The sequence below is a fragment of the Sebastes umbrosus genome, chromosome 13 (assembly GCF_015220745.1).
Source record: "Sebastes umbrosus isolate fSebUmb1 chromosome 13, fSebUmb1.pri, whole genome shotgun sequence".
NCBI lineage: Eukaryota > Metazoa > Chordata > Actinopteri > Perciformes > Sebastidae > Sebastes > Sebastes umbrosus.
The window spans coordinates 601,099-627,500 of NC_051281.1; the positions used below are offsets into that span (position 1 = coordinate 601,099).

Sequence of the window (26,402 nt, forward strand, 5' to 3'; positions counted from 1 at the left end):
TCTACCACGACGACCGCCGGTCCCACCACGACAACTGGAGCCTCGTCCACCACGACAACCTGAGCCACCTCCACCACTACCCCCACCGTGACGGTAGATTGATAGTATGCAGCTGTTAGAATTGAAAACTTTTATTGATAAATGTATAAAAAAAAGAGTAATTATTGAATGTGAATAACAATAAAAAATATTATTTTAATTAATGTATTACTTCTCAAAGTAGAACATGATACTTCTAGTTTAAGGGTTGAATTCATTAACTAAACTCCTCCAAACCTCATCATTATTATGTCCAAATAACTTAATATTTGTTTCATCAGACCAAAAAGAAAACTGTTCTTCATTGGGTTTTGGTTTTCTCTGACGTCGGTAAAGACAACACTTTTCTCTCTACTTTTTACTTAAACGGTTCTTTTCACTAAAGATCTTTGGACCATAAATGCACAAATACACACATTTAAAAATAAATATAAAATTAAATACATTTTTTTTAAAAAATTGTAAACTATGGAGGATGGGCCTGCCAAAATGAATGACTCAATAAATAAATACATGTCATTAATGTAGCAAAAATAATATTAAAAATAAATGTCATTAATTGATAAAATGACATAAATTGATATTTGTTTTAGTTTGCTTCATATCTTTATATTAATTCCCTTATTTATTTACTCTTCTGTTTTAATTTTCCATTTTTATATATTTGTGTTAATTTTCAAAATGTATTAATTTATTTTTGCATTTATTCTTTATGAATTTATTTATTTTTAAATTTATTTATTTATGCACAATTTTCCCTTTCCATTTCACCCCTTATTTATTTATGTATTCTTGCATAAATAAGTAAATGCACAAATACTCAAATACACACATTCAAATATAAATGTAAAATAAAAAAAATAAATGAATAAATAAATTAAACAAGAGTAGATAAATAAGGGAATTAATACAAAAGAGATATATATAAATAACGAAATAACAGAAATATAAATGTATTGCACACAAATCTTCTGTTTCATGTATGTATATATGCTTTATTTTGTATTTTATTTGTCATCCTTAGTCTTATCCTACATCTTATTGTCATTGTGTCTTTATATGACTAGTTCTCATATTGTGATCTTTTGTTAACTCACTAATAAAGTAAAACTTGTCATCTGTCTCCACTAATGAAGGAGCAGCGTCCTCTGCTGATGAAACACAAGAACTACTGTTTTATATAATTTATCTTTCTTAATGTATCTTATATAGTATTATATGTAATACTTGTTTGTGTTTTATACGTAAATTATAATTTTGTATTTATTTGTCATTAATTCTTATTTCATCCGTCAGCTGCTATATGCAATCCTGACTTAACTGTTCAATAATTTGTGCAGTAATTCAACTGTAAAATACTGTCACTGACACTGCAAACTGTAGAATACTGTCATTAATACTGCATTTATACCGCACATTCAAGAAATATACTTATTTATTTTTTATTTATACCATTCTGGCATTTATATTTAACTCACTTAAAAGATCCCACTTCTCAGCATTTTGTATTCACTTATTTGCACTGTGGTTATTTGTTAAATATTGCACGTCTTAATGCAAATATTTGTACATATTTCTTATGTTCTCATTTTCTTATTTTTTATTTTAATAATTATATATTTTTTATTATATTATGTTATATTATGTCATATTGTAGCAGTATAAACATTATTTATTTATATTTTCTTACATTATTTTCTTGCTTATACAATAGCAACTGATTCTGAAATCAGATTTTAATTCAGATTTTTAAAAAGATCCTATTTAAACCTATTTAAACCTATATAAGCCTATTTAAACCACAGTGATTCAATGTGAAAACGTTACCGTAAAAGCTACCGCGGGAATGGATTGATAGATTGATGGATTGATAGTTTATTACAGGCGGTTTGTATTTGATTATAAACTATCTCTAAAGGCTGATATCGTGTCACATAAACCACGAAAAGTTATTGTCAGAAGTGGGATTCGAACCCACGCCTCCATTCGGAGACCAGAAGTCCCTGTTCAGGAAGGTTTGAAACCTTGAGTCTGGCGCCTTAGACCGCTCGGCCATCCTGACAACTGTGTTCAACGGCCGCTAAATGCCTGTTTGACTGCTGCTCAACTGCTCAGATGCTCAGCTCAGAGGCGGTTACGGCTGCAGTCTGTCGCTGCTTTAACAGGGAGATACACTAAAACCGCTTTAACGCTTTATGAGTTAGATTCTTACTGACAGGAGGTTATTATTTAGTAAAAATACGATCCTGTGGTTTAAAATAGACAGGAAGTAGTCAACCAAGCCGGTTTACTGAATGGATTTACTCTTTCATCAACAAGCATTTAACAAACAAATGTTCTTATTTAAGAGACAAAGAAACTCCGTTTAACTAGCCGCCATGTTGGCTCCAGAGCGCCGCCATGTTGGCTCCAGAGCGCCGCCATGTTGGCTCCAGAGCGCCGCCATGTTGGCTCCAGCCTGTTACACTATCCATTTTTTTTTTTTTTTTTATTTCCAAATGACAGTATCCATAGTAACAGCAGAAAACATTAAAATCATTTACATACAAAAGAAGCATAGCGAAAACATAAACAAAGAGCTGTGCCAAACATAAAAGGATAACAGAAATTAAACAAAACCAACATAAAATAAAAATAAAAACACAATAAAAATAAATAAATAAGTAGATCATTTTTAAAAAGACCACACAAGAGTATGACAATAATTTCACTTAAAAACATTAAAGATACAGTATCACAGAACGTCAGGAGGCGAGAGAAATGCTTCCGCCATTTTGGACTGAAAACATCCGCCTACAAAGTACCATACAAAAGTAAAACAACATTATTTCTATTGTCATATTCTAAAGAAATGTGTTGAACAATAAAATATTATAAACATAATTAACGTTTTTAGTCCAGAATGGCGGTAGAGGCTTAATATTTCACTAATATTTTAAGGATATTTTACTAATATTTCTTAGGGTATTTTACTTAAATTATTATGGATAGTTAAAAAAAATGTCTGATACTTTAAAATTGTACTATTATTTTTGGCATATTTTATTTGTTCATTAATTTCAATAGTTTTTTGAAGTATTTCACTAATATTTTAAAGATATTTTTCTAATATTTTTTATCTATATTTTATACATATTTAATTAAAATGAGTAAATAAAATATAAGTAATGATAGATAGATAGATAGATAGATAGATAGATAGATAGATAGATAGATAGATAGATAGATAGATAAAAAAGTCTGATAATTTATTAATATTTTTGGATATTCTTTGTATTCTTAGATATTTTACTTATACTATTAAAAATATTTTTAAAAATTGTCTGATACTTTACTAATAATTTCCTGCTATTTTTCTAATATTTTTGGGATATTTTATTTGTTCATCACTTTAATGTTGCAGTTGGTAAAGGTGGAGCTACTTTTAATTTTTTTTTTTTATACATTACAAATGTTTTTTGCATATTCTTTTTTTTTTAAAGTGTCTGATAATCTATTAATATTTTTCTGATATTTTACTTGTGTTTCAAGGATAATTCATCAGTATCTTTTGAAATATTTCACTAATATTTTCAGGATATTTTACTATTGTTTTTTGAATGGCGGTAGAGGCTGTTGTCAAAAAAAACACCGGAGATTTATCTCTTTGCTTTAACACTCTTTGGTTACATGTAACTTCCTTTTAGCTTCAGCTGGCTAACTTCCGGTTAGCATTCCTCTCTTGTATTATATTATTCTTATAACGGTCAGATTAACACTGTTTACTACAGTTGTTCCCATATTAGCTGCTGAAAAGGCTTCACACAATGCCTGGTGGCAAGTTAAAACATATCATAGCCACCACGAACCAACATAAGACACAGTTATTTATATTTTAAACATTATTTTACTGTTTTAACCCAAAATGCCTCGTTACTAAGCAACGGTGTCTCGTTACTAAGCAACGGTGTCATTCCAGGGTTTATGGGTAGAAACTATTAACATAATTATTAAGTTTACAAACACTTCTTACAATTAATATATTTACCCGTGATCATATTAATCATGTCAGAAATTTGTGAGTTTGAATTATTCATATAAAAAAAATTAGAAATGTGAAAAGTTAGGAACCGGAAATTACGAAATCTGATCTGAGATCTGCAAAAAAAAACTCTCGCGAGATTTGATGTCATGTGACAATAACTTTAATATCTCGCGATTTCCCCCCAATTCACGGGTTCCCTTCCTTTCTACCTAACGCTTGTAACAATAAAACATTCACGGGTTCCCTTCCAGACACTAACTAACGCTAGTAACAATAAACAGCAACGTGCTAAAAGGTATTGTCAGAAGTGGGATTCGAACCCACGCCTCCATCTGGAGACCAGAAGTCCCGTCATGTTCAGGAAGGTTTTAGTCCTTGAGTCTGGCGCCTTAGACCACTCGGCCATCCTGACAACAATGCTGCTTCCGCCCAAATAATCATTTAACTATCTGTGATGTAATATGTATTACTACTAACTGTTGGGTATATATGAGATATTTAGTTCTTTACGGCTTTTAAAATATTTATATTCGAGCTTTAATTAATTCGTTAAACTCAAAGGATCGACTGCTGTATTGGGATTCACCCAGGTTCCCTATTTATTGACTAATAAGTCTCCTAAAACCTGCAGAAATAACCCTAACCCTAACCCTTACCCTATTTACTGAGGAAACACCAGAGGAAGTAATAAATACATACATAAATGAATAAATAATTAAATAAATAAAGCTCAGTTAAAAGCTAGACCAAAAAGGTAAAATACAATAAATAAATAATAAGCCAGATGAATAAATATATAAAAGCCAGACTAAAAAGGTAGTTTTTTTTAAATATTAACACTGTACAATATTGTACATATATATTATCCCTTGGCATTTTGTTTTTTTATATTTTATTTTATTCTTTATTTATTGATTAATATTATCTTTATATCTTCAGTTATCACTTTTGTATAATAAATAAATGATGTGTGTTGGCTGCAGTACTCTAACAACTCCACTAGAGGCTGCAGTACTCTAACAACTCCACCAGAGGCTGCAGTACTCTAACAACTCCACTAGAGGCTGCAGTACTCTAACAACTCCACTAGAGGCTGCAGTACTCTAACAACTCCACTAGAGGCTGCAGTACTCTAACAACTCCACTAGAGGCTGCAGTACTCTAACAACTCCACTAGAGGCTGCAGTACTCTAACAACTCCACTAGAGGCTGCAGTACTCTAACAACTCCACTAGAGGCTGCAGTACTCTAACAACTCCACTAGAGGCTGCAGTACTCTAACAACTCCACTAGAGGCTGCAGTACTCTAACAACTCCACTAGAGGCTGCAGTACTCTAACAACTCCACTAGAGGCTGCAGTACTCTAACAACTCCACTAGAGGCTGCAGTACTCTAACAACTCCACTAGAGGCTGCAGTACTCTAACAACTCCACTAGAGGCTGCAGTACACTAACAACTCCACTAGAGGCTGCAGTACACTAACAACTCCACTAGAGGCTGCAGTACTCTAACAACTCCACTAGAGGCTGCAGTACACTAACAACTCCACTAGAGGCTGCAGTACACCGACAGCTCCACTAGAGGCTGCAGTACACTAACAACTCCACTAGAGGCTGCAGTACTCTAACAACTCCACTAGAGGCGCTAGAGACACATTTAAAACGTACTTCCGGTTGTGAAACACGTGACTTCCTGTTACTACATAAGCAGCTCCTCCTCCAGAGTCACTGTTATGAAACTGAACACTGGACTCTGTTCTCTGAGTTCTCTGCTCCTCTTTAACCTTTAACAGACAAACTGAGACACTTTACAGTTAAATTAATAACATGTCTATTTACAGGAACGCGGTTTGGTTCGTTAAAGGACTCCAGGAGTACACCAGGTGAGTCTACTGACACCTGGAACAACCTTAGTCTCATCTATAGTAGCTTTAATACACCAGGTGAGTTCACCAGGTGAGTCTACTGACACCTGGAACAACCTTAGTCTCATCTATAGTAGCTTTAATACACCAGGTGAGTTCACCAGGTGAGTCTACTGACACCTGGAACAACCTTAGTCTCATCTATAGTAGCTTTAATACACCAGGTGAGTTCACCAGGTGAGTCTACTGACACCTGGAACAACCTTAGTCTCATCTATAGTAGCTTTAATGGTTTATTCAACATATAATCCTCCTTATTACAGTAATATTAACTAATAATAACTGTCCTCAGACTCCAGGTTGCAGCACACATGTTGTTTAGTGGTAATAATATATAAATATATATCATATATAGTAGTATATTACTGTTACTGGTTAACTAGCAGCGGTTACACAATACTGACAGGAGACCTGTAAAATGTCACAATCAGCAGTTAGTCAGAGGAAGTACTTTAAGATGTTTTACTCAAGTTAAAGTAGTAATACTACAGTGTAGAAATACTCTGTTAGAAGTAAAAGTCCTGCGTTCAAAATATCACAAAGTATTATCAAAATATACTTAAAGTAGTAAAAGTACTCATTATGCAGAGTAATCTATATTATAATATATTACTTTATGATAATGATTGCTAATTATATATATTATTATTTAGTCTGATAATGTATTGATATTTTCTGATATTTTATTAATATATTTTAAAAAAATATTTCACTCTAATTTTAAGGATTTGTTACTAATATTTCTTAGAATATTTTACTGATATTATTATGGATATTTAAAACAAATGTCTGATATTTTAATAATGTTTTTCTGCTATTTTACTATTATTTTATTTGTTCATCCCTTTCAATATTTTTTTGAAGTATTCCACTAATATCTTTTGGATATTTTACTAATACTTCTTATTATTCCAAGATATTTTACTTAGAAAAAAGTCTGATACTTTACTAGTGTTTTAACCTATTTTACTAATATTGTTTGGCATATTTTCAAATATTTTTGGGATATTTTATTTGTTCATCACTTTAATGTTGCCGTTGGTAAAGGTGGAGCTCATTTTAATAATTCTTTAATATCTTACAAATGTTTTTTGCATATTTAAAAAATAATTGTCTGTTTATATTTTTTATATATTTTATTATTTATAATATTTTTCTGATATTTTACTTTTATTTTAGGGATATTTCACCGATATTTTTTTTAAAATATTTCTCTAATATTTTAAAGGATATTTTACATATATATATTTTTTTTAATATTTCACTAATATTTTAAGGATTGTTATTAACAGGAGCGGTTATGAAGCTGCAGCGAAGCATTTCTGTCCAGCAGACCTGGACGTGAACCTGAGCGGGAGATCCTTCGTCATAACCGGAGCCAACAGCGGCATCGGGAAAGCCACCGCGCTGGAGCTCGCCAACAGAGGTGAGTGATGTTATATATATATATATATATATATATATATATATATATATATATATATATATATATATATATATATATATATATATATATATATATATATATATATGATCCAGGATGTTGACTACAGCGAGAGGTGACGCTGATATGAGTTCATGTGTGAGTCTGCAGGAGGAATCGTCCACATGGTGTGTAGAAACAAAGAGCGAGCTGACGCAGCCAAAGAGGAAATCATGGAAAAGAGTAAAAATCAGGTGAGATCTGCATTCCTCCCTCTTTCTTTAGGCGGTCCAGGGGGTGTTTAGGGGAGATAGCAGGTCAACAGTAGACGTCACATAGAAGTGGTGAACATCATCTGAAAGCTGGAACCTGAAGATTAATGACAAAAACAAATTAATATAATAATAAACAAGAAAATAGTTCAACTAATGAAATATGTAGCGAAAGAATCACATAAGAAAATTAAAACCTCTGTTTTCCTGTTTGTTCCCAGAACGTCCACGTCCACGTGGTGGACATGTCCAGCGCCAGACAGGTGTGGGAGTTCGCCCAGAACTTCTCACAAAGCAACGCCGTCCACGTCCTGGTGGGTGGAGAGTAGAGACGGTCCAGTCTGTGTCGGTTCATCAGTATAGTTATTAATCACCTGTTAATCACCAGATCAACAACGCCGGCTGTATGGTGAACCAGAGAGAGCTGACGGAGGACGGCCTGGAGAAGAACTTCGCCACCAACACACTCGGTGAGTATTTACTGTAATACTCTTTCTGAGTTTATCTTGTAAATTTAGAGTTTTTTTTCTCTGAATATTACCCCCTTTCTCCGGCTCCGTTATTTGTTTATTTGAGAGTTTTTGATGATGTAGTTTGGATCGTCAGCAGTAACAGGTGAACTTCCTGTTGTGCTTCCTGTATTTTCAGGTACGTACGTCCTGACCACGGCGCTGATACCGGCGCTGAAGAAGGCTGAAGACCCCCGAGTGGTGGGTTCAAGTTAAAGATGCTCCTACTGTCATCATGAATCTGATGCTTTATTATACATAATGAATGTTCCTCCTCCAGGTCACCGTGTCGTCCGGCGGCATGCTCACCCAGAAGCTCAACGTGGACGACCTCCAGTTTGAGAAGGGAGTGTTTGACGGCACCGCGGCGTACGCTCAGAACAAAGTAAACAGAGACCGTTTCACTACCACGCCTCGCCATGGCGGCGTTAGGCGTAAATCTGTGTTTAATGTTTAGTGTTGTTGTGTTGCCAGCGGCAGCAGGTGATCCTGACGGACCGCTGGGCTTCTCAGCACAAAGACATCCACTTCTCCTGCATGCACCCCGGCTGGGCCGACACGCCAGGTATGCTAACGCCGTTACAGTAACGCCGTTACACTAACGCCATTACACTAACGCCGTTACGCTGGATTCATATCTGAATACACGTTAATAATAATAATAATAATGATTGAATGATCTATCCCTCCATGTCTGTCTCTCTGCAGCGGTGCAGACGTCCATGCCTTCGTTCCACGCCAAGATGCAGAACAAGCTGAGAACGGAGGCGATGGGCGCCGACACCACGGTGTGGCTCGCTGCGTCCGCCGCCGCCGCCAAGCAGCCGAGCGGACTCTTCTTCCAGGGTCAGAACATAATCACATTCACTCTCTGTGTTTTCATCTGGATAAGAGAGTCAAAGCAGAACTCCTGATATGAGAACGAGTTATCACCGACTCTTTTTAGCCTCTTTTAGCTCCTAGTTTTGGTTTTACAGCTTGTTGACTGTTCAGTCTCGTCGTCAGCCTCGTTTCCAGCTGTTTTTAGAGAAAAAGCTCTGATTAACTGACAAGTAAAAGTCCTGCGTTGTAAATGTTTCCTCCGTTTGAAGCATCAAAAGTTAAAGTCTTTTTCACAGCAGATCTTTAAGGTGTAATTAATAACATTAACGACGGTTCAGGTCAGTTAAGAGTCACAATACCAGGAGCTCCTCCTAATGGAATACAGCCATCATTAATAATATATTAATATTATATAATGGCCCGAGTGTTACACTATTACATATTATATTATTAGCATTAAATATGTATTGTTGTTGAGGTAGATCTCATTTTAACAAACGCTAAATCTTGGCGTTGAAAAACGGTCAAGTCCGAAAAAAAAGTCTGAAAGTCTGAAAAATATCTGTAAAAAAGACTTAGACTGTTTTGTTGGTGCTGATGGAGGCTTTAATTTCTCACTAAGTGATTCAGAAGCATCTCAACTGATAAGAAACGAAGGCTTCCTGTAAAGAGTAGAGCATGTATGTCATAATGATGAAGAAGAGTGATGAAGCCTCGTCCTTCATGTTTCTATGACACCGCATCAATTTAAAATCTGTAACCAACTATCTGAATATTATCATCATGTGTAACAGCGTCTCTCCTGTTGTCTCGTGTCTCTTTCTCTAAATGTCGTCCAGACCGTAAAGCGGTGGCGACTCACCTCCCGCTGGCGTCCTCCAGGTCCTCGCCGCAGGAGGACGAGAAGCTGCTGGCGGCGCTGGACGAGTTCGCCCTCAAGTTCAAACCTTGATCTCTCCGTTGAAAACCGTTTAAAACCAAACACTCCTCAGTTCATCACTAATGTTTACACAATCAGCTTGTTCTTAACGTACAGGACGACGCTTTTATACCGTTTATACTCTAAAGAACAGAAAGACGCAGTGAAGTCGTCTCCAGACCAGAAGGTTGATCAATATTTAATCTGCTTCTTTATTTATCATCTAAATATAAAAATACTTCACCCCCAAAATGACCCTCAACTACTCACCTCGTGTTTTCATCAATTCATAACTAGTTCTTCTCTCACGTCTCCACGGTTAACGAAGAATCTGAAAACAGAGAAAAGTCTGGAGAGTTAGAGTAAACATCGGACGCATTTAACAGTTAAACTATATTAAAACATCAAACTCTCACACAGCTGGTGCAGAATAATCAGTGTCATTGATCCGGTCGGATGATCACTACCTCACAAACATCTTCACTAAAACTTTAATATTTAAAACCCTGTTTACGGTTGTTATATTAAAGGTAACAGGGGTGAGTAGATGACGTAAAGACGGTCATTTAGTGGGTGAAGTGTTCCTTTAACTAGGAGAATGTATACCTCACAGATGCTTTAATGTATAAATGTCACAAATAATGTAATTTGTTTATAATCATTGTTTAATTTCAGGTCATTTTGTTTAGATGTTTAATTTCTAATAAATTGTATTTATACATTTTCCTTCTCGTGTCACGTCCTCAGAGTAGATGTGTGATGCCCAATTTAGGTCTAAAGCCGGAGACACACCAAGTCGACATTAGAGAACTAGAGGTGACGAAGGTCGACTGTCGCGTCTCCGTTTTGGCTGACAAGTCGCACTCGAACACACCGCAGAGACTCCAGCCGACAGCCAGTTAGCACGCACGTTCTGCTGCTGGAGAGAGGCAATAACTCTCCACACCAGCAGGCGGTGGTAGTCTGTATCCATCATTCAGAAAGGGAAACAGGAAGAGCGAGGACGGAGGATATACAAGCTGTTATGATACGAACATGAAACATTTTCACACCACTCAGCTTCATTCCAGATGTTCACATCGCTGTGACTCTACTCGTCGGGCTGCTTTCCTCACTTCCGTTTCTCTTCTCGTGCACCGATTGGTTTAAGCCGAACAGCCAATCAGAGTGATTTCTCTCAGATCCAACGCACTGAATCGGACGAAAAAACTGTCACGGGCAGACTAGAGCCGACGGTGAGGACACACCGCAAAAACTTGATCCACAGTCCGGCTTGGTGTGTCAGGACCTTTTAATCTGGCAGGACAAATATGAGGTCTTATAATATACAGGTTCAGGTTCAGGTTCAGGTTGGTCCTCTGGGAGGTGACCATGTCTTGACGGACCTTTCTATGGTGGGGACGAGAGTGGAGTCCACAGCAGGGTGTTAATGGGGTGTTAATGTGACGGTGGTGAAATCCCTCTTCTCCCTGTTGAGGAGGCGTTTGATCTCCTTGTTAATCCAGTCGGGGGGGTTATTGTTGGACCTTTTTGGACGGGACATTGTTGACATTGAGTGAAGGCGGGTCACACCCGGTGCAGGTTGCCAGCCTACCGTAGAACCCGGAGAAAAGCCACGCTAACACGGGAGAACATGCAAACTCCACGCAGAAGGACCCCGAGCCAGTTTGAGTCCTTGTTCTTCGCTGTTATTTCTCTTGCTGTCAGTTCGTCAAGAGAGATGAAAACAAGTCAGATTCCAGCATGTGATCATGTGTTCATGTGATCATGTGTTCATGTTCTGATTGTGCTCGGTGTGATCTGATAAACAACAATCATACTCACAGTGTGTGGAGTAGGTGAACCTCCTCTTTTAATACGTCACATACATCACATTAATTACATCAACGGACACTGAAACACACGACGACATAACAGACCACTGGCCTCGGATGCAACACGTTACGGTTTATATCTGATAACTTTATATACACCATCACAGCATTTACTCTGATATACGAGCTGTTACTACGATTAAAGACAGACGGCGGTTTGCATTCATTTCAGTACAGATCGATGAGCTGGAAACCAACAGGAAGGAGATCCAGACACCTCCAAAATAAAACATGTGATTCCCAGCATCTTGGACAGATCAGAAAATCACATCCTAATAACTAGAGTTGTTCCGATACCAGGACCGAAAATGTGTCTGATTCGGCCCTAAATTCGGTAAAGAGTACGCCAGTCCAAGCACCGATCCGATACCATCATTTATTAACCCAGAAACAAAACCAGAACCGCAGCCTTCACTGTGCTGTCGCCCGGGAGGTATCACGGCCGCCACTGGCTGCTACTGTTTTAGAGCAGAGAAGAAGAAGTGACTGCAGGTAGTTTGTCACGTGACGACAACGAACAACAACAGAGCGGAGCTGGTGGAGGGTTTAACGGGAGTCAGAGAGAGGAACGTGTCCGGCGTTTGGTGATGTTTCACAGCGGAAAATCCAACAAGTAGAATGCCGATATGTCCAGTATGTAAAACTTCTGTTTCCAACAATCTTATGAAATGTTTGAAGACGCGTCACGGGAAAGAGCACGACGACTTCATCGAGGCAAAACGCTGGAAACCGCATTCCAGTGACGAGATCAATTCCACAAAGATCGCCCAAAAGTGACGAAGATACGTGAGAACGTGGGAATTCACCGCTCAATGGAGCATTTGGAGCCGATGTACAGTTTGTCAGGTCGCAAATACATCTGTTAAATAATAATAACTATATACTTCTTATCATGCTGGTATCGGATCGGTACTCGGTATCAGGAAGGTAAAAATGGTATCAAACATCTACACCATGCATTTGTAGTATGGAGGGGCCACATAGACGGGAAAAACAGTCTGAGATTACGTGAATAAAGTCATAACTTTAAGAGAATAAAGTCGTAACTTTACGAGAATAAAGTCGTAATATTACGAGAATAAAGTCGTAACTTTACGAGAATAAAGTCGTAACTTTACGAGAATAAAGTCGTAACTTTACGAGAATAAAGTCGTAACATTACGAGAATAAAGTCGTAACATTACGAGAATAAAGTCGTAACTTTACGAGAATAAAGTCGTAACTAAGAGAATAAAGTCGTAACTTTACGAGAATAAAGTCGTAACTAAGAGAATAAAGTCGTAACTTTACGAGAATAAAGTCGTAACTTTACGAGAATAAAGTCGTAATATTTAGAAGAGAACTCTCCGTGATGTGTAGTTGAGGAGGTGAAACACTGGTGTGGTTCTTCAGGTGTCGGTACCTGCCGGCTCAGTCAGGATGAACAGCTGCTAGAGATAAACTGATATCAGATATACTGCTGCTATACAGTATATCAACCTTTAGCTCTGCTGTTGATAAAGTTTTTAACATAAACGCATTTTCTAAATATCAAACATCTTTGGAACATCTGGATCTGAGTGTTAGAAGATGATCAGTAAAGCACAAAAACTTGATAATCAAAAAACAATAATCAGATTTCCTCTTCACAGCAGCGATGTGCTTCTTGATTCCAGTGCATCGACGTGTATAAACAGTATTATAGAGACAGTAAATCATTAGTTTCCTTTCAGTCCTGATCCGTGGACGTACAGTACGTACACGCTGCCACTGATTAGATCGACCATACGTAGGATAATAAATAATCTCACAGAGAACAAACAGCAAGCGGTCGGATTAACGGTTCATTTACAGGTGATGAGTTACGCTCCAGTTAATGTGTCACTGACTGGGAGGAGAGTTTCCAGGAGGAGGTCGGCAGGAATGCATGATGATAATTAAGTAAATAAGGCGTGTCAGCTCCTTATAAAGTCACATACAGTACAGACACACAGAGAGACCAACACAAACAAACGCCCGTCCGTCGGTAACGTGGCGTCCTGTCCTCAGCCTCCAGCGGCCTGCAGCGTCCTCTCTGTGATCAACAGACACCGCCTCACGTTCAAGAACTGTTCAATATTACCCAGCTGGCATCAGGAGTGTTGGATCTGCTTCTCTCTTTCTGTTCCGACGGCCGCCGTTAGAACCAGAATCTGGTGAACAGACCGGACCTCAGGACACCACAGGAGTCATGTCCCATAGCTGAGGACAAACACAAGACATCATCAGTCTGCTGTTTGTCCCTCTCAAGGAGACTCTAAAGACTCTAAAGTTCAGACAGGAACGATGATGTTAAATAAGAGATCAGATAAACAGGACTTCACTAAAGAGTCACTAGATGTTCCTGAGCTCTCCTGAACACAACAGATGCTGTCCGTTACCTTGACGACCTTGTCGGTGCCGGAGGTGAGCAGGTTCCCGGTGGTGGGCTCGTAGTGCATGTGAACGATGCTGTGCTTGCTGTCGTGGAAGGTGGCGGTGGGCGCTCGGCTAGGAGACAGGAAGGGAACACGGCGGTTACTTTAGCGAGAGGAAGAGCACAAAGAGACGACTACAGAGGCCGGTACCGGTACTCACTCCTCGTCGGTGATGGACTCGTGGCAGCTGTCGCACACTCGGACCTCGAACTCGAAGCCCATGAGGGGGATGGTGGAGCGCTTGGACGAACATTTACCGCACACCGCCTGGCCGCACTTCCTGCAGTGGTGCTGAGGAGACACAGCGGAACGTCCACATCAGTAACAGCAGAGTTAGAGAAAGAGACGGCAGCAGCTACACTAGGCTGTGAAGACCTGGACCAGGACCAACTAGTCCCAGATTACGTCCTAAACAAGGAACTAAAGCAGCAGTATGGAGGAAGACGGGAGATCAAACCTGTCGCAGGCCGATCTTCTTGCTGTCCCACATCTGTTTGAAGTTCCAGAAGAACGGCTGCTCACACTTCTGACAGGAGTCACTGTCCAACCACTCGGGGGTCTGAAAACACAGTTTAACAGTTAGCTAATTACATATACTAAATTATTCTTATATATAGGCTGTGCTGTGTTGTATACTTTCTTTATCATCCTCTAAGTTACCTTCATTCACTACAATTCCGATTTTTGTTACCTTTAAACTTGTTTTAGTTACTCCCTCATGAGTGCTTCCCTTACAGCCAGGCCATAACAATATAAAGAAAAACATATTTAAAGCACAATCTAACTGCCAAAGAAGTGCCTTTGAGACCTGCACAAGGAAACAGAACAACCTGGAGCACACGTCAACATTTTCATCAGCTTTACAGCTCCAGTTGGACGAAAAGACAAAAAGAGGGATTAAAAGAACACTTTAACAATATTTAAACTCCCACGGATGATGCAAATATTGCGTGTTTGCGTTGCGTCATTTGTGCCTATTCGCCTCTTTGCGTTGACTTTATATGTAATCCTTCTCTTCGCTCTTGTTGTGAACAAACCGAACACACGCTGTGTCCATCAGTCAGTCTTCTCTCTCTCACCTCTTGTCGTGTGACGTCCATGTTCCAGATGACGATTCCTCCGTCTGAGCTGCAGGAGATCAGCTGACGAGTGTGTGAGGCGTAACACAAACCCTGAACCCTGTCACTGTAGGAACACACACACACACACACACACACACACACACAATCAATCAATCAATTATTAAATTATTAATTATTATTATTAATAAAATGTGACATAAATTGATGTTTCTGTTTCTCTTATATTTATTTTTGTATTTATTTCTATTCATTTTAAAATTGGACTCTTACTTGTGTCCTTGCAGTTCGATGGCGGTGCCTTTGCGTCCTCCGATGTCCCACATGATGATGGAGTGGTCCGAGCTGCCGGAGAACAGAACCCTCTGGACCGGGTCCCAACACAGCGCCGTCACATTACCTGCAGCACGGCACAGCAAGGTAAAGCACGGTACGGCACGGTACGGTGATTAATCTCTTAAACTGATCCAGACGTCTCTTTAACCATCAAGCTTTAAACTAAAGACGTTGGTCCTTCTGACCGCGGTCGGGAGGCTGAAGCAGGAACAGTTAACACCAGGATGGATGGGTGTGTGTGTGTGTGTGTGTGTGTGTGTGTGCGCGTGTGTGCGTGTGTGTGTGTGTACCGGTGTGTCCCTTGAAGGTGGTCACCAGGCTGCAGCTGTCCTGCTCCAGCTTCAGGATGGTCACCTGACCAGACTGGTCTCCTACGAAGGCGTGTCTGGTCTCCACGTCAAACCTGAGAGGTCACGTTAAGGTCAAAGAAGAAGAAGAAGAAACGGCGTCCTGCTGCTGACAGACATCCCTTCATTAGGATCTGGGTGATAGAATGATGCGTTTAGCGTTAGAATTAGTATTTTAAGTGAATATTCAGCTGTTGTTTGTTGAAAGCCTTAGGATGTTAATTTGTTAATGAATTCCTTGTTTATGTAGTCTATACTTTAGTTTCCTTGATTCTTTTTCTCCGGTTTAATGTCATAGTTACTCTCCTCGTCCTCTCCTCGTCCTCCCCTCGTCCTCCCCTCGTCCTCCCCTCGTCCTCTCCTCCGGACTAATCAGGGAACGTAACACTCAAACTTTACATGTCGTTTTGTTGTGTGCATTATGTTTTATGTTTTAGCTGCTGTTTGTTCCACATAAATGAAGACTGGTTGGAGAACGACCACCGGCTGACTGTTAGACGTATAGAGGTTACTGATCTGACTGCAGTAGTTAAACTACAGTCAGTTAAAGACCTGACGGAGAGTAGACGTCTGACGGCCCTCCGTACAGAAACAGCCCTCATCATCAGATGAGGTGTTTCACAGTCCAGAGCACCAACGAGGGCTCGTCACTCCGTTTAGCAGGAAGCCGAGCCGCCGGGTTCACTGAGCGCTCTAAAGGGCCGAGCGGCGTTAGAGGATACTGTAGACCTGAGACCCAGGCGGCGGTGCGGTACGTCCCCAGCTGCTGGCCGCTCTCCGAGCAGTGCCAGTTGAAGTTTTTGTCCTGGCCGGTGCTCAGAAGCCACTCCATCTCCAACACGAACAGAACCACCGTCACTCGGCCCTGATGGGCTGCAGGGAAACACACAGAACCACGTCAGAACCACGTCAGAACCACGTCAGAAACACACAGAACCACATCAGAACCACGTCAGAACCACGTCAAAACACACAGAACCACGTCAGAAACACACAGAACCACATCAGAACCACGTCAGAACCACGTCAGAACCACATCAGAAACACACAGAACCACGTCAGAAACACACAGAACCACGTCAGAGACACGTCAGAACTACGTCAGAAACACACAGAACCACGCCAGAACCACGTTCTTAAAGTACCGGTACTAATAAAACGGGGTATCGGACCGTGCACCTCTAGTTGAAGCTGAGAACCTGTGTCGCCTACTTTGTTTCCACACAGATAACTGATCAGGAATCAATAAAGATAAGCAGAATCGATAATGGCATCGGTATCAATAAAATCGTATCAGTTCCCGTCCGTATCCAGCACCAAGCAAAGATGTGACAAATGAATGCAGAGAAAGCTGCTGGACTCTGGTGCAGAGAACTCTACAGTTTGACACATGTGACACTCATCAGATCAGAGAATTACATAAACTATAAATATTCCTCTGCGTTTGTCTCATGATCAGTTTTTACCCGAGGTAATAAATAAAGCATCTAACGTACAGTAGAGGAGAGGAGAGAGATGAGAGGAGAGAGATGAGAGATGAGAGGAGCTCTGGTCCACTTACTTCTCTCTGAGTTACACTCAGAAGAAAGAAATGAATCATGAACACACTCCTCAGACTGCTGGAAGCCTTCAGTACACAGAGCTGTTAGCACTGGAGTAATAATACATACATATATATACATATATATGCATATATATATATATATATACATATATATGTATCAATAATACAAGAGGCTATAGATAAATATATGGGCCACAGATTTTAGTGTATAATTTGAGCTTTAGTTTCAACATAACAAGGTTGGATTTTTGTTCTTTAAAGACCTTTAAACCCAAGTCTAAAGGAAATTTAAATATATATGATAACGAGTTTTACGTTCCTCTTCTAAGGAGGCAAAGAGAGGTTATTGTTTGTTGAACTTAAAGCAATATTTCTTTTTTTCTAGCATTTTATTTTGGAGTAACCAGGCGACACACCGAACGTCCGGCTGCAGAGTGAGTTTACCGCCGTGACCACCAGCAGCTCTCGTCGGCACACATCACGTTGCTTTTTCACACGTCAGCGGACTAATTAGTCTTAATCTTCTCTGGTCTTTAGACCGCGGTGGAAACACAGACAACAGAGGGCTGAAGGAACCTTTTAGTTCCTAGAAAAGTAGTTCCAGGGACTAAAAGTCTTGGTGGAAATACGGCTAATGCTCTCTTCAGAGCCACCAGACTCCATTCAAAACAGAAGTAATCTTACTGGAAGTTACTGGTCGCCTCGGTGAAAACTAATGCATTTAGATCAAAGCCAAAATATTTGTAAAATTTAAGATATTTTACCACGATTTTAGGACTTTTAAAGCGTTAAGGTTAAGAACAAACCAACACAATGGTGTCTTTTGGTTCTCTTCCAGACATGTGACTGACTCACACACACACACACACACACACACTTCCTGTCTCACCCTGGTATGTGCTCGCTGGGGTCATCTTGTTGTAGTCTTCTGACAGGATGAACTCCTGAAAGACAGGAAGTGGAGAGAAATGTGACACACTGACTGAGGTTTCAAAATAAATCTATAAATGGAAAACATGTCATGCTACTTTGTTTAAATTTCCATCAGGGCCTCAGTCAGTTAGTGAAATAGTCACGACATTTAATCTATTTGATTCGTGTACAGCCCGACTTTCAATAACGTATTTTTTGTATGTTTTCCTACGAACGTGCAGCAACACGTGACGCATGCTCCAGTCTTTTCAAAATAAAACCAATTTAGGAAAAGATGGTGGTTTGGGTTAAAATAACAACGGAAGTTGCGTGACAAATAATAATAATAATAATAATAATAGCTTGGATTTATATAGCGCCTTTCATGAAACCCAAGGACGCTTAACAAAGACATAAATAAACACAACAAATGTAACAGAAGCTAGGGGCCATAGGCCTTGGTGAAGAGGTGGGTTTTGAGGAGTCTTTTGAAGGTGTCCAGAGATGGTGCGTTGCAGAGCTCTATGGGGAGAGAGTTCCAAAGTATGGGGGCTGTCACACTGAAGGCTCTGTCCCCAAAAGTTCGCATTCTTGTGTGAGGGATGGAGAGCTGACCCGTGCCTGAGGATCTAAGGTTCCGGGGCTGTGTGTATGGGTGGAGGAGGTCAGATAAATACTGAGGAGCCAGGGCATTGAGGGATTTGTAGGTGAGGAGGAGGATTTTGTAGGTGATGCGGGACTTGACCGGGAGCCAGTGGAGGTGGGTAGGGGTGATGTGCTGCCAGGGCTTGGTGCGGGTGAGAACCCTGGCAGCCGAGTTTTGCACATACTGGAGCCTGTCCAGGGCTTTGCTGGGAACCCCGGACAGAACTCCATTGCAGTAGTCCAAACGGGAGGTGACAAAAGCGTGGATGAGGGTTTCTGCCACAGAGTCAGAGATTGATTGCCGGAGACGTGAGATGTTTTTGAGGTGGAAGAAGGCGGATTTGGTGATGAACCTGATATGAGACTGGAATGATAGTGTTGGGTCCAGGATGACACCCAGGTTGCGGACTTCCGAGGATGGGGAGAAGGAACAGCCGTCAACGTCCAGGTGGAGATCTCCAACCTTCCGGAGCAGGGCCTTGGGAGCCACAACCATGAGCTCGGTTTTGTTGCTGTTGAGTTTTAGGAAGTTAGATGACATCCAGATTTTTATTGCATGTAGGCAGTTTACAAGTGACTGTGGGGGGAGCTGGGTGGATGGTTTGGTGCTGAGATATAGTTGTGTGTCGTCAGCATATGAATGAAAGCTGAGACCGTGGTGGCGGATGATCTGACCAAGGGGGAGCATGTAGATGGTGAAGAGGAGGGGTCCCAGCACAGAGCCTTGAGGTACGCCATGGTTGACTGGGGCCGGGGTGGAACTGGAGTCTCTGATGGTGACAAACTGTTTTCTGTTTGTGAGGTTGGACTGAAACCAGGAGAGAGCTGAACCGGTGAGGCCAAGGTAGTCAGATAGGCGGGTGAGGAGGATGGTGTGGGAGACTGTGTCGAAGGCAGCTGAGAGGTCCAGGAGGATGAGGATGCTGATGTGACCAGAATCTGCAGCGATGAGGAGGTCATTTGTGATTAAAATAAATCAACGTTGACTTCTGGCCTCACACGGGGCACCAATATAGGTCTCCTGGTGAAAGTCTGGTGTTCTTAGACCCACCCATCCACCCCGACCTCCTCCCTACACGGAGTTCACCACTCTCTATACTTCCTGGTTCACAATTACGTGGATTAAATACAAATTAATTTGAAAAATGTTAAATTAGTATCTATGTACACAAATCAATACATTAAATTTCGTGACTATTTCATCAACTACTGTGCGACTGGGCTGGAATTTCAGTGTGAATGTAGTAAAACTTGAACATCAGAAAAGCCTTTGAAAGTTTTGTGACCTTGTAGACACGACCTTCCAGACGAGGGAACAGGAAGTGCTCAAACGCTGACTCATTTCTGGGTTTTAGCTCTCTATATGAAGTGTAGCCTCCCTCCTGCAGAGAGATTAATACTTCCACCTTTCTAAATGTAAATTACAGTGAGTAAAAAGAAGAACCGACAGTGTGATTTCCTCTGAGGACGACGCCCTTAATATGACTAGTGGGGGGAACTTGTTCTGAGATTAAAACGTTCTGTTCTGTTCTGTTGCGGTCTGTTGGGTCAACTTGTTCCAAAACAAACGACTCCCGCTATAAAAACATGCTGCCTGTTAGAATAGACTGGTAGTTCTGGGTCATACAGTACATGAGAGTAGTGAAAACTAACAAGACCACCAGTCACAAGTCTCTCTAAAGACTAAAGGGTGCTCTCACAAGTCTGTTTGGCTCGTCTGACTCAGAGTGAAACTGATTTATATTTCATTTGTGTATTCGCTGGAACTGAAATTCATTCAACTTGAGCAAGAAATTCTTATGCCTGGATGACGTCATGTTGAGTGTTGATGGAACAGCTGCAGAGCCTGGCACTGATCCATCCAGACTCCATTCAGAAAACAAGCATTTTAAAAGTTGTCTGCTTGTCGTCATGGTAACAGACCTGACAAAGCATCAATTCAGACTTTTTATAAATCAACATCATTATGTTGTTATTTCGGCATCCTTTTGATCTGTTTATTGATATTAAATCATAGCTCAATCTGTTTATTTTGAGTTGACACCGCAGTAGAGACGTATAGCTGCTAGATACAGTCAGTTTGATGACACTGTATGTGAATACAGCTCGCCGCCGGGTGACGTTATGAACCCAGACACGATAGCGTTTGGTTTTCTGACATATCTGGGACTTCATCAACATGTACAAAGCAGCAACAGAGGTTATTTCTTCCATGGTTGATGGAGGAAATGGAGGAAAGGGAAGTTGTTGGTATCTATGGAGACAAGCTCCTCCTCCTCTCCGGAGCGTCTAGAACACAGATGATACCGGCGGTCCAACTCGTGCGAGTAAAGCGAGGGGCAAAATTCGCTTCGCCTCGCATAAGAGTATGATTAAAACGGACTAAAAGCGCCCAACAGTGGGAGAACCACCTCGACACGTCTCAAAGAGAAAAGAAGAAACTTGAGAGTTGAGAGGTTTTCCTTTAAGTCAACAGCCAAAACACTACAGTTAAAGCTGCTCTTCATTTGATGTGCTAGGAGGTAGATACAGCAAATACCAGCAGCTCTTCCTGTCAACATTCAGACAGAAACACAACCTGCTGGGACGACAATCTCCTGACCTTCAGGCTGATTCGTAAAAGCAAACAAAGTGTTGAGATGAGAGCGAGCGGAGGACTTACAGAGATAGTCCCGGTATCCATCCCCACCGACAGCCTCCTGGTCTCTGGGTTAAAGGACATACAGGAGCACGACGCTGGAGGAAACAAACAGGAACAATAGTCAAACTTTACATGGAAACAAAACCCACTATATATTAGTTTCTCCTGGGAATAATAATAATAATATTTAATCTCTAAAGAACCTCTTTTCTGTTTGTTTGATTGAATGTGGTGAAAATAAACTCTAAAATCAATACACAGTCGACCATTGAACCGTGCTGGATAACAGGGTCACTGTTTACTGGATGTGTTGGCGGAGGTTTGGGGGACAACAAAAAACGCCGGACCAAAGTCGTTGATATTTGACAAGGGCTGTCGCAATAACACCAATATTGCAATACCACAAGACAACCGCAGGGGATGGCAAGCAACCGCCATGTTCATTACAATGGGAGCGCCGCGTATTTCCACCACAGGCGCTGTGCGTCTATTCTGCTGCTTGTTTGGCGTTTTTTTCTGGTCACCGAAAGTTGAAAAATGTGAAGAATGTTTACATTCACATATCTGGAGGTCAGAGGTCAAGGGACCCCTTTGAAAATGGACATGACTGAATGAATTCAGTGTAAGTTTAGAGCCTTATTTAATCTCCTTCATGACCAGCTAGTATGACATGGTTGGTACCGATGGGTTCATCAGGTTTTATAGTTTACTCTGATACCAGGATCTTCACTCTAGTTTTAATTCCTTCTACATATGATAGTATATGTTAAAGTTTCTATTAGTGAACTAAATGAGTCTGCTCTCTGCAGTGAAGCAGCCTCTGGTGCTTCTCTGAGCTACAGATCCTGCTGATGGCAGCACGGGATTTCCTTCGGTTGCACAACCGGAGAGCAAAAAGGACAAACTGAGTCAGAGACGAGCAGCACTGCAGCACCGAGGAGAGGACACTGAAAGATCCTACTGGGGCTCAGAGCGCCTGAACGACACGCTGTCATCCTGACAGGTGCAGTCTGGGTAATAATTCATAAGTAGAGATGTTCCCCATACCCATTATTCCTTCCCGATACCGATACCTGAACTTGCGGTATCGGACAAAACCGAGTACCGATCCGATACCAGCGTGATGAATAAAAAAAAAAAAAAAATATATATATATATATATATATATAGGTTAAAGAAAAGGTAATCAGTAATCCTTACTTGACAAGGTGTGGTAGACACTGGGCCAGTACTGACCGCTGTCTCTCTTCAGCCAGACCCGGATCGTCCTGCAGGGTGAAACCATCACAGTTTAGCCTCACTTTCTCTGTTTATGATGTATTTTACTATTTTTTTTTAATTGTAAATTCATATTTGTCCTATTGTCATCATTTATTTATAATATTGTTTTTGCTGCATATAAAGATATATTTATTTATTTATCTTGTCACTTATCTATTTATTCATTTATTTTTGATTTTGGAAGGTAAATGCATAAATAAATAAATGCAAAATAACTAAAAACTAATGCAAAAATAAATTAATTGATTAAAAATGAATAAAAACAATATCTACATAAATAAATAAAAGGGAGAGCAGATAAATAAGGGAATTAATACCATGATAAATAAACATTTTGTCAATTAATTAATGGCTGCATTTATTTTTTATATTATTTTTGCTGCATTTAATTATATATTTATTTATTTATCTAGTCATCTATTTATTCATTCATTTTTCATTTTGGCAGGTAAATGAATAAATAAATAACATCAATAAATAAATATTGAATGCAAAAATAAATAAATAAAAAATAAATGCAAAAATAAATCAGAAATAAATGTAAAAATAAATAAATAAATTATAAAATGAATAATACATGAATAAATTAATGGGAACATTAAATAAAGAGTAAATAAATAAGGGAATTAATACAAAGATAAATAAATAAAGAAGCAAATAAAAACAGAATTATACATTTTTTGTCACATTTGATCAATTAATTAATGGTTACATTTATATTTAATATTATTTTTTGCTATATTTAATGACATTTATTTATTCTTTACCTATTTCTAAATGTAGTTTTTATGTATTTATTATTTATTCCTGCAAGATTTTCCCTTTGCATTTCACATCCTTATTTATTTCCCCAAAGTTATTTATTTACATTTCTTTATGCATTTCTGCCTAATTATGCAAATGAGGGGGCTGTCACTCAACGTGTATCATCACAAATAAAGGCGTGAAATGCAAATATAAAATCATACATTAATAAATAAATACATTAATACATAAATAAATACATCCATTTTAAAATAATTTTTAAAAATGCAAAAATTAATAAATAAATTAAAAATGATAATAAATAAAAAATAAATAAATGAAAGGGAAAAGAGTAAATAAATAAGGGAATTAATATAAAAAGATAAATAAATAAAGAAGCAAATTAAAACAGAAATATCATTATTTGTCACATTTTATCAATTAATTAATGTCTACATTTATTTTTTTAAATATTTTTTCTACATTTAATGACATATTTATTTATTTATTGAGTCATTTATTTATTTTCAATTTGTCAGGTTCTGTCCTCCATATACAGTATAATGGGTACAGTGACTGAGATTAACACAGGCATTACAGGACAACCTTTGGACATGTGAAGGACCCCGAGTCTACGAGTTGGTAGACAAACACACACACACAGACACACACAGCTCCAGGCTGGTGTTAAACATTAAAGTGCTCTTATTATTATTACTATAGTGAGGTTTTAAAATGAGCAGTTCAATCTGATAAATGTGTGTTTGTTTCTATGTTAATAAAGGTTACTGTGGTTAACCAGCATGTAATGAGCTCTGACTGTCAGCTGACTCTTTTATAGAAACGTTAGATGTTTTCAGCCATAAACCGTTGGACTGATACATATGGTTTCTACATACTTTGATATTATTGATCCAGGAGGCGGTATTAGCTCAATCAATGAACCACCGGACTGGAGCCAGTGTTGTGGGGAGAAGAACCGGCCAGGGTTAGGGTTATAAACCGGGGTGTTGGAGGCTAGTTGTTGGGTCCTACCTGTCCTCTAGTTGTCGGGTCCTACCTGTCCTCTAGTAGCGGGTCCTACCTGTCATCTAGTTATTGGGTCCTACCTGTCCTCTAGTTGTCGGGTCCTACCTGTCCTCTAGTTGTCGGGTCCTACCTGTCCTCTAGTAGCGGGTCCTACCTGTCGTCTAGTAGCGGGTCCTACCTGTCCTCTAGTTGTAGGGTCCTACCTGTCCTCTAGTGGTCGGGTCCTACCTGTCCTCTAGTGGTCGGGTCGTACCTGTCCTCTAGTTGTCGGGTCCTACCTGTCCTCTAGTTGTAGGTCCTACCTGTCCTCTAGTTGTAGGGTCCTACCTGTCGTCTAGTGGTCGGGTCCTACCTGTCCTCTAGTTGTAGGGTCCTACCTGTCCTCTAGTTGTCAGGTCCTACCTGTCCTCTAGTTGTCAGGTCCTACCTGTCCTCTAGTTGTCGGGTCCTACCTGTCCTCTAGCTGTAGGGTCCTACCTGTCCTCTAGTTGTAGGGTCCTACCTGTCCTCTAGTAGTGGGTCCTACTTGTCCTCTAGTTGTAGGGTACTACCTGTCCTTTAGTTGTCGGGTCCTACCTGTCCTCTAGTTGTAGTGTCCTACCTGTCCTCTAGTTGTCGGGTCCTACCTGTCCTCTAGTTGTAGTGTCCTACCTGTCCTCTAGTTGTCGGGTCCTACCTGTCCTCTAGTTGTCGGGTCCTACCTGTCCTCCAGTTGTCGGGTCCTACCTGTCCTCCAGTTGTCAGGTCCTACCTGTCCTCTAGTAGCGGGTCCTACCTGTCCTCTAGTTGTCGGGTCCTACCTGTCCTCTAGTTGTCGGGTCCTACCTGTCCTCTAGCTGTAGGGTCCTACCTGTCCTCTAGTTGTGGGGTTCTACCTGTCCTCTAGTTGTCAGGTCCTACCTGTCCTCTAGTTGTCGGGTCCTACCTGTCCTCCAGTTGTCGGGTCCTACCTGTCCTCCAGTTGTCAGGTCCTACCTGTCCTCTAGTAGCGGGTCCTACCTGTCCTCTAGTTGTCGGGTCCTACCTGTCCTCTAGTTGTCGGGTCCTACCTGTCCTCTAGCTGTAGGGTCCTACCTGTCCTCTAGTTGTGGGGTTCTACCTGTCCTCTAGTTGTCAGGTCCTACCTGTCCTCTAGTTGTCCTACCTGTCCTCTGACACGCTGATAACACCGTCCTCTCTCGGGATGATGACCGCGGTGCTCACGACATCCTGGAAAGCCTCTATCTTGCTGAGCAGTCCGGGCTTCCGAGCCTGCGGTCCGGGCTGGATCTCTGCTGCCATGACGCGGCGCTGCTGCTGCTCAGAGCTCCGTGGACGGTTCTGCTGGCTCCGGGAAACATCTAACCTCCTCTGGGCCACCACAGACCCGGTCCAACCCGGTCCTAGCTGCAGCTAGCTGTCAGTAGCAGTAGAGGTGTTGTGGTGTTGTGGTTGTGACGGCTACCAGTCAGCTGACAGCACTCACAACTCATTTCCGGTCAAGAAAATAAGACTTCCTGTCGAATTTGTCCTGTTATATTTTCATAATAATACGCACAAAGTTTTACATATTTATACATTACATTATACATTACAGTTTTA

At 40.2% G+C, this 26,402-nt stretch overlaps 2 protein-coding genes and 2 non-coding genes across 4 annotated transcripts; 1 reads left to right on the forward strand and 3 right to left on the reverse strand.

Moving 5' to 3' along the window:
- Positions 1-1,992: 1,992 nt before the first annotated feature.
- On the reverse strand, positions 1,993-2,101 carry trnal-caa. The gene is made up of 2 exons: positions 2,064-2,101; positions 1,993-2,038 (listed from the first exon to the last, which is right to left on the reverse strand). It is a non-coding gene; the product is annotated as a tRNA-Leu (tRNA).
- A 2,261-nt stretch (positions 2,102-4,362) lies between these two features.
- trnal-caa lies at positions 4,363-4,475 on the reverse strand. Its single transcript has 2 exons — positions 4,438-4,475; positions 4,363-4,408 (listed from the first exon to the last, which is right to left on the reverse strand). It is a non-coding gene; the product is annotated as a tRNA-Leu (tRNA).
- Positions 4,476-5,810: 1,335 nt separating this feature from the next.
- dhrs12 (dehydrogenase/reductase (SDR family) member 12) lies at positions 5,811-10,660 on the forward strand. The gene is made up of 10 exons (XM_037790515.1): positions 5,811-5,947; positions 7,282-7,415; positions 7,584-7,666; positions 7,906-7,998; positions 8,073-8,154; positions 8,333-8,394; positions 8,474-8,578; positions 8,668-8,758; positions 8,902-9,039; positions 9,855-10,660. Exons 1-10 carry the CDS (start codon positions 5,892-5,894, stop codon positions 9,965-9,967), a joined length of 957 nt encoding a protein of 318 aa, XP_037646443.1. The 5' UTR covers positions 5,811-5,891; the 3' UTR covers positions 9,968-10,660.
- Positions 10,661-13,645: 2,985 nt separating this feature from the next.
- On the reverse strand, positions 13,646-26,280 carry wdfy2 (WD repeat and FYVE domain containing 2). Its single transcript, XM_037790418.1, has 12 exons — positions 25,966-26,280; positions 22,968-23,035; positions 21,789-21,862; positions 18,459-18,513; positions 16,728-16,878; positions 15,949-16,061; positions 15,596-15,722; positions 15,323-15,428; positions 14,701-14,802; positions 14,404-14,534; positions 14,208-14,316; positions 13,646-14,028 (listed from the first exon to the last, which is right to left on the reverse strand). The coding sequence occupies exons 1-12, from the start codon at positions 26,100-26,102 to the stop codon at positions 13,999-14,001; spliced, it is 1,203 nt and encodes a 400-aa protein (XP_037646346.1). The 5' UTR covers positions 26,103-26,280; the 3' UTR covers positions 13,646-13,998.
- Between the last annotated feature and the right edge of the window lie 122 nt (positions 26,281-26,402).

Coding starts and splice junctions, on each gene's coding strand:
- wdfy2 (XM_037790418.1), bottom strand. CDS start 26,102: ATGGCAGCAGAGATCCAGCCCGGACCGCAGGCTCGGAAGCCCGGACTG. Junction 14,803..15,322: donor TGGACGTCACACGACAAGAG/GTGAGAGAGAGA, acceptor CTGTGTTTTCAG/ACCCCCGAGTGGTTGGACAG. Junction 14,029..14,207: donor GCACCGACAAGGTCGTCAAG/GTAACGGACAGC, acceptor GTTTGTCCTCAG/CTATGGGACATGACTCCTGT.
- dhrs12 (XM_037790515.1), top strand. CDS start 5,892: ATGTCTATTTACAGGAACGCGGTTTGGTTCGTTAAAGGACTCCAGGAG. Junction 8,759..8,901: donor CGGCTGGGCCGACACGCCAG/GTATGCTAACGC, acceptor GTCTCTCTGCAG/CGGTGCAGACGTCCATGCCT. Junction 9,040..9,854: donor GAGCGGACTCTTCTTCCAGG/GTCAGAACATAA, acceptor AATGTCGTCCAG/ACCGTAAAGCGGTGGCGACT.